Here is a 12,312-nt window from a genome sequence, read left to right as displayed (position 1 = left end):
TATATATATATATATATATATATATATATATATATATATATATATATATATATATATCCTGTTTCTAAATGGATTTGGACAATATAATACGTTTTCAAATTAAATTAGTAATAGAAATTTTTTAAGAAGTATATCCTAAAACTAATACGATTTTAATGCTAATGTCTTGAATTCCGATGTCCTTTTATTGTGAGTTATTATGCTTAATATTAAAAGGTTATTTTTGTAATCCAACATTTTATTCACGCTTTTATAATAATATAGATAGATAGATAAGCTAATAATTTTACTAACTTTTTCCTTTGCAGTATAGAAATTATACTCTTTACTTATATATGTAATGAATTTTCACATTATCCGTTTATTCAGGTTTGTAGTTCCACTTTTTATGGATGAATTTCAGAATTTATTTTTGTAGGTAACCTAATAGTACAAAAATTCTTAGTAATGTACAAAAATTAAACTCTATGGTTAATTAGCTTTATCCTAACAACTTTTGGTATCATTATCAATTCAAATCTCTTGCTGACCGAGATTGACTAAGATTGAACCTGATCCAACGTACCAGATTTCTATATATACCTTCCTTAATACACAATCTGCATTGTATCTTTTTTTTTTCTCCCTTCAACAATGGTTTCCTTCAAAACTCTTTTAATTTTCTTTTTGCTTTTAGTTATTAGCAGTTGTGATGCTTATCAAGTTTCTCATGACGGAAGAGCCATCACCATTAATGGTGAAAGAAAAGTTCTTTTATCCGGTTCCATTCATTACCCTAGAAGCACTGCTCAAGTAAACCCTAGTTTGATTTCTTACTACTATATATATATTCTTTGCTACTCTTTTACGATCAGTGTATAAAACTGAAAAAAAATTGCTTTGTTTTGGTTGACGTTTTTGTAGATGTGGCCTGATCTGATAAAGAAAGCCAAGGAAGGAGGACTTGATGCAATTGAAACCTATGTATTCTGGAATGCCCACGAGCCACTTCGTCGCGAATACAACTTTACTGGAAATTTAGATCTGATAAGGTTTTTGAAAACAATTCAAGATGAAGGACTCTATGCTGTTCTACGTATTGGACCTTATGTTTGCGCTGAATGGAACTATGGGTATGTAATAATCAAGCTAGATTAATTATTTCACAATTAACCCTAAATAGTTCATTAGTGTATTGGCCTTTAATTTTTATTCGTGTTTTCATGTTTTTATTTATCTCCTTCACTTGTGCAGAGGATTTCCAGTGTGGTTGCACAATATGCCTGGCGTTCAGTTGCGCACAGCCAACAGCGTTTTTATGGTAATACACATAATAAATTTTGCACAAGCAAATCTAGAACCTAAAATCAGTTTTATTAAATTTAATATGTATACATAACTTGAACAGAAAACAATAATGAATTCAGTTGAATTTGCACAAAAGAACTTTAAATCCGTTTTTGATATTATATAGTGTAATTTTTAAGCAACAAAGCATTATTTTTGACTGTTTTCCTAATATCTATGAATTTTTTTTTCTTTTGTGTATTAGGATGAGATGAAAAACTTTACACAATTGATAGTTAACATGGTGAAAGAAGAGAAGCTATTTGCATCTCAAGGAGGTCCTATTATTCTTGCACAAATTGAGAATGAATATGGTAATGTAGAGACATCTTATGGAGATGCTGGTAAAGCTTATATTGATTGGTGTTCAAACATGGCTCAATCTCTTAATATTGGAGTTCCATGGATTATGTGCCAACAGAGTGATGCTCCCCAACCCATGGTAAATTGTTCTTATTCTTCTTACATATATTAATATAAGATCTGTTGTGTTATCATTTTTATTAGGTTACCATAAATCATTAGAATTTATTTGTAATAACTTTATAATGGTATGATTGTGCTAAAAGTTTTACAATACCGGTGCATAAAAGTTAATATTCTTATGTATAAGTAGTATTACTTTTGAGTGTATTGATGGAATAAAACTATATTTTGTGACAGATAAATACGTGCAATGGCTGGTACTGTGATCAGTTTACTCCTAACAATCCCAATAGCCCAAAGATGTGGACTGAAAACTGGACTGGATGGTAAGTTATAAAAACAAATGTTTTTTTTTTTTTTTTTATTATCTCTAATTAAAATTATTTTTAATTTACATAACTCTTAAACTCATAAAGGTTCAAGAATTGGGGTGGCAGAGATCCTCATAGAACAGCAGAGGACCTTGCATTTGCTGTTGCAAGATTCTTTCAAACTGGTGGCACGTTCCAAAATTACTATATGGTGAGTTATAACGAGACCATACTATTAATTCTCTTTCTATATTTCCTTTAATGTTCTTTTTTCAACTTACAAAAAAAATATATATATCGTCATATATTTTTTCAGTATCATGGCGGGACAAACTTTGGCAGAACAGCTGGCGGTCCATATATTACCACTACATATGATTACGATGCGCCACTTGATGAATTTGGTAATAATTTACTTTAATTTTAACCCTGTTAATTTTAATGTTATTTATGAATTTTCAATTAACTAAATTTGATTTTTTTATTACTTAAGGAAATTTGAATCAGCCAAAATATGGGCATTTGAAAGAACTTCATGATGTATTGCATTCGTTGGAGAAAACACTAACCAGTGGCAATATTTCAAACAATGATTTGGGAAATTCCGTTTCGGTAAGTTTATAAAACATTTAGTGTATTATCAATATTATTTTTTTTGTTGTTTATTAAAAAAATATTTTATGTTTAACGTTCTTTTTTAGGTTACAATTTATGCTTTGGATAACAAATCAAGCTGCTTCTTGAGCAATGCAAATACAACCACAGATGCCACCATCACTTATGAAGGTGTTAAATACAATGTTCCAGCTTGGTCTGTTAGTATTCTTCCAGATTGCAGGACTGAGGTTTACAACACAGCAAAGGTAAGTAAAACCTTTAATTTGGTACATTCAATTTAACTTAAAACAAAATTAATTTAACTTATATTCACCGTTCGATTAAAGAAAATTATATCAATGTAATTTAACATGACATAGAAAAGTTACTTGCCTTTTTTGGTTTTTTGAGTTTAGTAATTCCACTTATTGTGGAAGTTACATAAAATTACCTCCTAAATTGTATTACGCTAGTAATATTCTCCCTCCGATCCACTTTAAGTGATTTTTTGGCTTTTTTTTTTGTGATCCATAATATTTAGTTTTTTCAAATATGAAAAATGAATCAACTTCTTTTTCCAAAGTTGCCCTTAGAGTAAAGAGCGTAACAGTATTTGTTATATTTTTAATGAACAAATTCTGGTTAATATGGTCAATTACATTGTTAATTAGTGTTAAAAGGTGGATTTTTTAATGTGTGAAAATAGCAAAAAAATCACTCAAAGTGGACCAGAGGGATTAATAGTTAAATTCATACGACTTATCTGGTAACTACTTAAATTTTTGATATATTGAATATTAATTTAATTTTATATCATAATATTATAGGTGAATACTCAAACTTCCATCATGGTGAAGAAGTCAAATGAGGGAGAAAGTGAGGCAGCTTCTCTACAATGGTCATGGAGGCCTGAGAAACTTGATGAAACTGTACTACTTGGAAAGGGTCACGTTTCTGCAAATAAATTGCTTGATCAAAAGGTAGCTGATGATGTTAGTGACTATATGTGGTACATGACAAGGTAATTAATTGCTCTTTTTAATTTTCTCTAATTGCTTTGAACTACAATTTTTTTTTTTCCAATTACAATGTTGAATTATTATTTTTCTTTTATTTGTTAAAACAGTTTTAACCTTGGCAAAGATGATCCAATCTGGAGTGATGATATGACCCTTAGAGTGAATGGCACTGGCCACATCTTACATGTCTATGTCAATGGCCAATATCTAGGTATTAATTCATAATGTATATTTTTATTTGTTTTTTAGTTGTTAATTTGAATAATTGGTTGCTAAACATTGTACTTTTTTTTTGCAGGGTCGAAATGGGCAACATATGGAATCTTCAATTATGTCTTTGAAAACAAGATTAAATTGAATCCTGGAAAGAATCAGATTGCATTGCTTAGTGCTACTATTGGCCTTCAGGTAACTTTATTTTGTACACTTTGTATATTTCCTTACACTATATCATGTGAAGACTACCTACAACAACAGATAATTGTGTATTTCTTTCTAATTTGGTAACTTAAAAATAACTCTTTAGTTTATGTTGACTACTGAATTACATAATTTTTGGAATTTAACAGAACTATGGAGCTCGTTTTGATTTGGTTCAAACTGGAGTCCCTGGTCCAGTTGAAATAGTTGGAAGAAATGGTGATGAACGTGTAGTTAAAGATTTGTCTGCACACAAATGGTCGTACAAGGTTGATCTGAATGGACTTGAAAATAAGTTGTATGTTGGAAATCCACGCTTTGTATCTCAATGGCAATCCCATGATGTTCCTATTAATAGGATGATGACATGGTACAAGGTAACATACATATATCATCTAATTTATTTGCACGTTACCAATTAATGTTTATTAAACAAATTTACTTGTAGTTATATTATAAGTGACTTAATTATTCGTATCTATTACTGCCAATCAATATATAGAATTTAAACTCATTTTGTGTTGTGACAGGCTACTTTTAAAGCTCCATTAGGTAATGATCCAGTGGTTGTGGACTTACAAGGTTTGGGCAAGGGGCTAGCCTGGGTAAATGGTCAAAGCATAGGTCGTTATTGGCCAAGTTATTTGGCAGAAGAAGATGGCTGTTCTACTGACCCTTGTGATTACCGTGGTCCATATAGTGATAAAAAATGCAATTCCAACTGTGGTCAGCCTACTCAAAGATGGTTAGTTTCACATCATAATTTTTTTTGTTTTTTTTTTTACACTATAAGTGTATTTTAACATGTTACTGATCTTAATAATTAATTGTTTTGTAGGTACCATGTTCCACGTTCGTTCATGTCCAACGATGGTGACAACGAGATAGTGTTGCTTGAAGAATTCGGAGGCAACCCATCACTTGTGAATTTCCAAACAGTTAGAGTAGGAAGTGCTTGTGGAAATGCATATGAAGATAAGTTGATGAACATATCATGCCAAGGTCGACCAATTTCTGCTATAAAATTTGCAAACTTTGGTGATACACAAGGGACTTGTGGTTCTTTTGAGAAGGGAAGCTGTGAAAGCAACATTGATCTACTTTCTATAATCCAAAGGGAGTGTGTTGGCAAGGAAAATTGTTCTGTGGCTGCATCTGAAAGTATTCTTGGATCGACTAATTGTGACAATATTGCCAAGAGGCTCGTGGTCGAGGCCATTTGCTAGTTTTTGCAAGTCTTAATCTTTTTTCTTTTTTCTTTTTTCTTTCTTCAGAATATAACAAAATTTAGTTGTTAATTCTTAGATTTTGATCGGGTGGTTTAATTTCTCCTTAGAATGTGATTTAGTGATAAATCTGATGTATTCTATGAGTAGAGAATTAATAGATTTTACCGAGATTTTCAACTTGTTCGAATTTTATTCAAGATGTGGCAATAGTTTACAAGCTTCAGTTTAATTTGACTTGTCTCTGTTTGGATCAACAATCTCAAACTCTTCACGATGAAAATTCCATGGTTAAATTAATAATCTTCACATCTGCTCAATACTCTATAGTATTCAGTTTTAATATTTTTTCTCTCTTCTAGAGCGTTCAAACCAGTGCTATAGCGTTTGATGTGTTCAATGTTCATTATCGCATAACACGACTTTAGTAAACTGATCATAACATTGTATAGTCTAATAAGGATCCATTTCGCTAACGTCAATTTTAGTTCAAAAGTCATTATCAAAATTTTCCTATATTAAGAGTTATACTGTTTTGAAATTATGTCTTATCTCATTCATACATGTTTCTTTCCTTTTACTTTATTTCATCTTGTCTTGCGTCCAATCGCTCATTGAACTCTTAAAACAATATTTCCAATTCCAAAACGACACCTATGACATATAATTTAATTATGAGCACCTACCTTTCAAATCATCTATTGCTTCAGGGAAGGAAATATATTAGCAGATGCATTAGCCATGAAGGAGCAGATAACAACTGTACTAATGGTTTTATAATGATCAAGATGTTGCAAGATTGCTTGTTTTAGCCAATTTAGTGATAAAACTTAGGACCGCTTGGAGGGTAGAACACTTGTCGAGTGTTGGTCGCGGTCTACCAATTTTTTGTCGTGACAAATACTTATCGCATCCTATACATAAGTAAAACACTTGTCGAGTGTACCTCGCGGTCCTCCATTCGATCGTGACAAATACTTATACCTTATGTCAGGATCGAAAAAAGGAGGTATTTAATAAAACAAACCTTGAACAATGATAAATCGGATAATAAAAGAGAAGTATACCAAAAGAGACAAAATATTTAACGTGGTTCGGTCAATTGACTTAGGTCCACAGGACGAGATGAACAATTTACTATATAAAAGAGAGCACAAAATACAGAAAGAACAATCTCGCGAAGAGGCAAACACAAATTTCTCACTAACACTTGTCCCAAAAAGTTCTCCCCCTCAACAAGATTCTCAAACCCCGTAGGCACTATATTGTGGATGCTACTGAATGAGAAGAAAGGATCCTCAGTTTATAAAAGTCCAAAACATTTTCCTACAAGAAAAGGAACTAGCCAAATATGAGTGATTTATAATTTTTTTTTACAAGAAGGAAAATACAATTATGGTAAACATGCTGTCCTTTCTTTCGAGAGATAAAAAAATTTAATATGATAAAAAAAACCAAGACAAACACTAACACCTTATACATAAGCAGAAGTATTAATATTTATCCCTGGCAAGAATTGTTTTTCAGAAAACAAAAAGGTTAGTTGGCATGCACGTGGTATGGAAAGACTAGAACTCAATAATAAGACAAGAAACTAAATAAGACTGGCACTTATATGAAGTTTATTCATTTCACAACTTCATTTTATGCACAACCACTACAAGTGACCATATACGGCCCCATAAAATTTACATGAGAAACATATTAAAGTATAACTAATTACTCAACCCACGAGTGATGATTTGCACTTTCAGAATACATAAAGCGTAGAAGGTAAACGAGGGCTGATTAGAACTTCCACTTGATTTACCTTAGGCAAAGTAACGCCTACGCCTTCTGTCATGTCTATTGGCGTGTTTGATGGCGTACTAAAATCAAAACCTTGAAGCAAGCGACCAAAAGTAAGATGTGTCACTAAAGCCGCAAAACTTATCCCTGGACACGACCGTCTCCCAGAACCAAACGGAATAAATTCAAAATTCTGACCGCGAGCATCTATATTTGCTTTGCTCATCAAGAATCTCTCAGGCATAAACTTTTCGGGCTCTGACCAAATTTCAGGATCACGGTGTACTTTCCATGCATTGATATGTAGACGAGTACCTTTTGGAATGTGGTAACCAGCCACTTTACAATCTTGCACTGCTTCGTGTGGTAAAAGAAATGGAACGGGCGGATACAAGCGCAATGTTTCTTTAACGATAGCTTGAAGGTACACTAAATTTTTTATGTCAGTATCTTCAACCCACCTCTCTTTACCCACTTTCATGTCTATCTCTTCTTGGGCTTGTTTCATAACATGTGGATTGTTCAGTAATAAGGACATTACCCATATCAAATGAACAGCGGTTGTGTCATTGCCATCTAAGATCAAACTCTGCATACATTATTTAATTTTGTTACAGATTGAAAACAAATGTAATTACACCGAATCCCAAAATGGGGTGGAAAATATGGTATTGCGTCATCAGTTTATGCATTTAGGATACGCAAAAATTGTAACCACAATAAAAGTCGTAGTTATTTCGACAGGTAGTCTTTGGCAATATTCCTAAATGTGTATCAAATGGGTACTCCTTTTATAGTTTATACAACCAAATTTCTCTTATAGTCTATTCTAAAAGAACGAACTCTTTATAAATTTGAAAGCAAATTAACTTAAACTATTATTTTTACCCTTAATAACAATCTTTTATAACCACACATTTTATAAGATGCAGAACAAAGCCAAATTTCCATATACTGTCCACCTAGGGGCACTTTCATCACTCGTTAATAGTTTTCCATTTTTTTTGCCTCTGCCGTTACAAAAGTATCACATATTTGTCCTTATATTTTCAAATCCAGCTAACGAAATCTAAAACAGAAGGAAAAATCCAAAAATTGTTATGGAAAAGGGAAAAAGTGTTCTCCTCGTATAGTTGAGGGGCAAGTTTTGCCCTTTGAAGTTTTCTTCATGATAATTCTAATTCATATTTTCGCCCATTCTTCACCTAGTACACAAAGCACTCATTCATTAAAATGTTGTTATGGATACACGAGCACCTAGCACTTATTCACTCAGAAAACATCACTTATTCATCTCACAAAAATCAGTCTGTCGCCATCTACCTTTTTCTACCCTATAAGGCCACTCATTATAACCACTAGTTTCCATTATAGCCTCGTGCACTAAACTCCCGTTCTGTGCAAGATTTAGGGAAGAACCGTATCACAAAAATTTATCGTATGCAGTCTTACCCTACATTTCAACCGTACCAATCTCCATCATAGCACCATCGTGAAATCAGCTTCCTTCACAATTACTCCACCACAACTCTCTTCTTCTACCTCTTTTCAGTCATACGCCCACATAAACCACTAGAATTGATAGCACTCACTCTCACAGGGATTAGAACACACCAACGACCGATTGCTCTCCTCCATTAGTACACACAACACATATATGGAGCACACAAATTCATTTTTACTATCTATGTATCTCTCTATTAAAAGCCCCACTGATTCCATTAACATAACCATCATGTGAACCGTTTAACCCTTACACCATCATGTTATCTGAATTTGAAAATAATGGCAGATCTGCGGGACGTTTGGAGGGGAAAAACATGTCCAACTATTAACGGAGAGTGAAAGTGACTCTAGGTGGATACTAAAGAGTCAATTTTTGGACCTTTTCCATACAAGATATTTAAAACTACAAGTTTCAAAGTTATAGCAAAACAAATGCTATGACATGTTTAAATTTACTAGTTTTAAAATTCTTCCTTCTTTTCTTAAACCTCGTGCAAGTGTAATAAGTTCATATAAATTGAAATAGAGAATGTACAAAACTAAACAGCAATGACGACATAAACTTACCAAGACTGTTGACTTGATCACGGTGGCCTGAGAAAAACCATAGGCTTTGAATTCATTAAGTTGTGTCACCTTAAGCATGGCATCCATGGCATCTTGATCCTCATTGTTTACGTCCTTCTTCATCATATGGTCATCCAACCATCCTTGAAGAATAGAATCTAAGTCTTTGTAGATTTTCTTCATCAATTTTATATGACCTTGGAAATCAAAGTATTTAAACAATGGGAATGGAATTGCATCATATAAAACAATTTGCCCTACAACATACATGATGCCCTTAAATGCTTTCCTGAAACGTTGTGCCTCTTCATCCTCCTCTATGTTGCAATATCTCTTGCCACAAATAGTCTTCACGACTATGTTTAAAGTCAATTGCTCAAACCATTTACTTATATTCACCTTTTGTATGTTGCTTTTCACTAGCGTCAACGAATATAATTCTTTGATGCTAGTTTCCAATTCAGAAACACGTATGTGTTTCATTTTCTCGAGTTTAGTACTCGAGAGTACTTGTTGTAGGGCTAATTTGCGCACTTGATTATAATAAGGACCAAAATTAGCATAAGTAAACCTCGCATACTTGTACCCGATGCTTTCACCAGCCATAGAAGTTGGTCGGGCGGCGAAATCCTTATCATGCGTTGTGAGACAATCCTTAGCTGCTTCCCAATTGTTGACAATCAAATAGGGATACATCCCTATTTTCAGTGTGAAGACAGGCCCATATTTATCGGCCAAAGCGCCCAATACTCGGGGAAATGGGATATTCTTATCAGTAGTACCACTCAGTTGACGAAGATGGCCTATAATAGGCCATGCCCCAGGGATTTCAGGGGCTAATTTTCTTGATGTAAGTGTTCTTCTCCATAAGATAATAGACAAGAATACAAAGGCTAAAAGCCCTATAAGAGCTTGAAAATGGGAAGAAAAATGATAATCCATTATTTCTAAGGAAAAGGAGGCTAGAACTGACTAGGAAAACTATATTGCAAAATGTTAGAGACTTTCTCTGTTAGTGCAGAACAAGGTCCAAGTTACTTATGGGAGATGATTTGATTTTTACTTTATGAAGTATCCACTTGTTTAGTGTAGAATCATGTACTCCCTCCGTTTTAATTTAGATGAACTTTTTGAAATTTGTAATGTTAAAAGTTTAAGGGGTAAAAGCTATATAGGGTCATGACATTTATGTGGTTATAAAATCTTTTTATTAAAGGTAAAATGAAGAATTTAAAATTAAATTATTTCCAAATATAAAAATATATCATTCTTTTTAGAACGAATTAATTAAAAAAATTTGTTATTTAAATTGAAACAAAGGGAGTATCTCTTATTTCAAGCTGCAAGTAAATTATTGAAGCAACATAACTTGTAGAACAAAAGGGATATGTTTGCAGCATATGATCACGTGAATGCATTGTAAGGGGGAATCTCTTTATCATTATTTTTGCATTTTGTCGTCCACATATTTACTTCTCCCTTTACTTTTTTAGTCCTGCCAAATGCCAACAACCAAATATATATATATATATCTTGCATACGACAACAAGCTAGCTAGCTTAATTAGACATTCAGATGTAGTGACGAAAATAAATTGAAAATATGGGGTAATTAGAATAATGAGGAGAGAATATTGATTAAATGCACCAGTAACCTTCTTGTCCCGAAAAGTTTTAAACCCAGAAGCCACTGAAATTTGATATTTAGAGCCCGTTTGGCTTAGCTGATTTAGGGTAGCTGATAAGCATTAGGTGCTGAAAAGCACTTTTAAGTGCTGAAACTGATTTAAAAAATAAGCACTTACGTGTTTGGATAAAAGTGCTGAAATTAATAATATGCAGCTGAAAACTGAGTATACGAAGAGTTTTGTTTTAAAAAGAAGTATTTTAGGGATAGAATCGTAAATATTTTGATCAAACTTAAAGTGCTTATAAGCTGAAATTTGATAAGTTGGGGGAGACCAACTTATGACTTTTGGCTTATTTTTGGCTTATAAGCACTTTTAATTTTACCAAACGCGTAGATAAGCAAAAAAATGCTTATAAGCCAGTTTGACCAGCTTATAAGCTTAGCCAAACACCCTCTTAATCTTGCCCCTTAACTCTTCAGGAATCTTATGAGCAAATTTTATGAAATATGCACAAGGTTTTGGCCCTCCAATTACCATTCTCCTATGGCAGACTGTACAAATAAATATGTGGGTTAATACTAATATAGTGATACAATGAGAATAATAATACAAAGATTGTTATGTGGTAAATAGGATTGTCTTATTAAGGGTTTTTGTAGTCCGAAATTAATAATACAGTGTTTGGTTATCGATACTAAAATCCGCATAACTTATGCAAAATTAACATTGAAAGCCAAACACTAGATGTAGTACTAATTATGTGGAGAAAATATTGATTCATGAAAATATTTTGTACCAAAACCAAACAATATAGTACTAATCCAAGAGTTCTACTCTTTCTGCTTATGTTATAAAGGCATACACAATTGTTGTTTTTTTGCAATTTAATTCTTACACATCAGAATAATATTTTTTCTTCGGCTAGGGGAACAAGTAATCTATGAATAAATGCTATTCCATTCATCTTAATTTGTATGAAACTATTTTCTTTATAGTTCATGCAAAAAAATGACCCATTATTTATATTTTGAAAATAATTTATATTTATGCAATAACATATTTATAGTTGCACATAATATATATAACTCATTTTACCTAAGTTCAAAAGTCTTTCTTTTTTCTTAAAATTCATGCCAAAAAATATCAATAATATGATCAGCCAATGTCCGATAGGAATCAGTCGAATGCGTCACATACTGCACCACTTCAATGGGTCATGCCACGTCAATATCGTGGGTTGAGGTCTTATACAATGAATGATATGAGTCAATCATTACACAATCAATCACTCAATTTTGACTCAATTATCCTTCATTACTCGGTCTTTACTTGTACTAGCATCAATGTTTTCAAATGCCTTTTTTTCGCACAAGTTTTTACTACTAAAAAAAAAGTTATCATAAATACCTAAAACGTAATGCTATACTGCGAATTACTTTAACAAAAATTTAGCCGTTAAAGTAATTCGCAGTATAGTACTGCGTATTATTAAAAAA

At 32.6% G+C, this 12,312-nt stretch overlaps 2 protein-coding genes across 2 annotated transcripts; one reads left to right on the top strand and one right to left on the bottom strand.

The window, feature by feature from the left end:
• LOC109235965 (beta-galactosidase 15-like) lies at positions 634–5,498 on the top strand. Its single transcript, XM_019402206.1, has 15 exons — positions 634–792; positions 904–1,112; positions 1,234–1,300; positions 1,532–1,768; positions 1,990–2,078; positions 2,169–2,274; positions 2,380–2,467; positions 2,557–2,675; positions 2,765–2,926; positions 3,488–3,681; positions 3,787–3,890; positions 3,978–4,087; positions 4,249–4,476; positions 4,630–4,844; positions 4,938–5,498. The coding sequence occupies exons 1-15, from the start codon at positions 634–636 to the stop codon at positions 5,323–5,325; spliced, it is 2,475 nt and encodes an 824-aa protein (XP_019257751.1). The 3' UTR covers positions 5,326–5,498.
• Positions 6,901–10,264, bottom strand: LOC109235450 (cytochrome P450 CYP82D47-like). Its single transcript, XM_019401568.1, has 2 exons — positions 9,187–10,264; positions 6,901–7,702 (listed from the first exon to the last, which is right to left on the bottom strand). Exons 1-2 carry the CDS (start codon positions 10,126–10,128, stop codon positions 7,076–7,078), a joined length of 1,569 nt encoding a protein of 522 aa, XP_019257113.1. The 5' UTR covers positions 10,129–10,264; the 3' UTR covers positions 6,901–7,075.

Source organism: Nicotiana attenuata, chromosome 12 (assembly GCF_001879085.1).
Source record: "Nicotiana attenuata strain UT chromosome 12, NIATTr2, whole genome shotgun sequence".
Taxonomy (NCBI): domain Eukaryota; kingdom Viridiplantae; phylum Streptophyta; class Magnoliopsida; order Solanales; family Solanaceae; genus Nicotiana; species Nicotiana attenuata.
The sequence above is the reverse complement of the archived record's forward strand: the minus strand, read 5'-3'. Positions and strand labels throughout refer to the sequence as shown.

Excerpts from the sequence above, each read along its gene's own strand:
- LOC109235450 (XM_019401568.1), bottom strand. The coding sequence starts at position 10,128 with ATGGATTATCATTTTTCTTCCCATTTTCAAGCTCTTATAGGGCTTTTA. Across the intron at positions 7,703-9,186 it reads TGATCAAGTCAACAGTCTTG|AGTTTGATCTTAGATGGCAA; the intron begins GTAAGTTTATGT and ends TAATGTATGCAG.
- LOC109235965 (XM_019402206.1), top strand. The coding sequence starts at position 634 with ATGGTTTCCTTCAAAACTCTTTTAATTTTCTTTTTGCTTTTAGTTATT. Across the intron at positions 793-903 it reads ACCCTAGAAGCACTGCTCAA|ATGTGGCCTGATCTGATAAA; the intron begins GTAAACCCTAGT and ends ACGTTTTTGTAG. Across the intron at positions 3,891-3,977 it reads TGTCAATGGCCAATATCTAG|GGTCGAAATGGGCAACATAT; the intron begins GTATTAATTCAT and ends TTTTTTTTGCAG.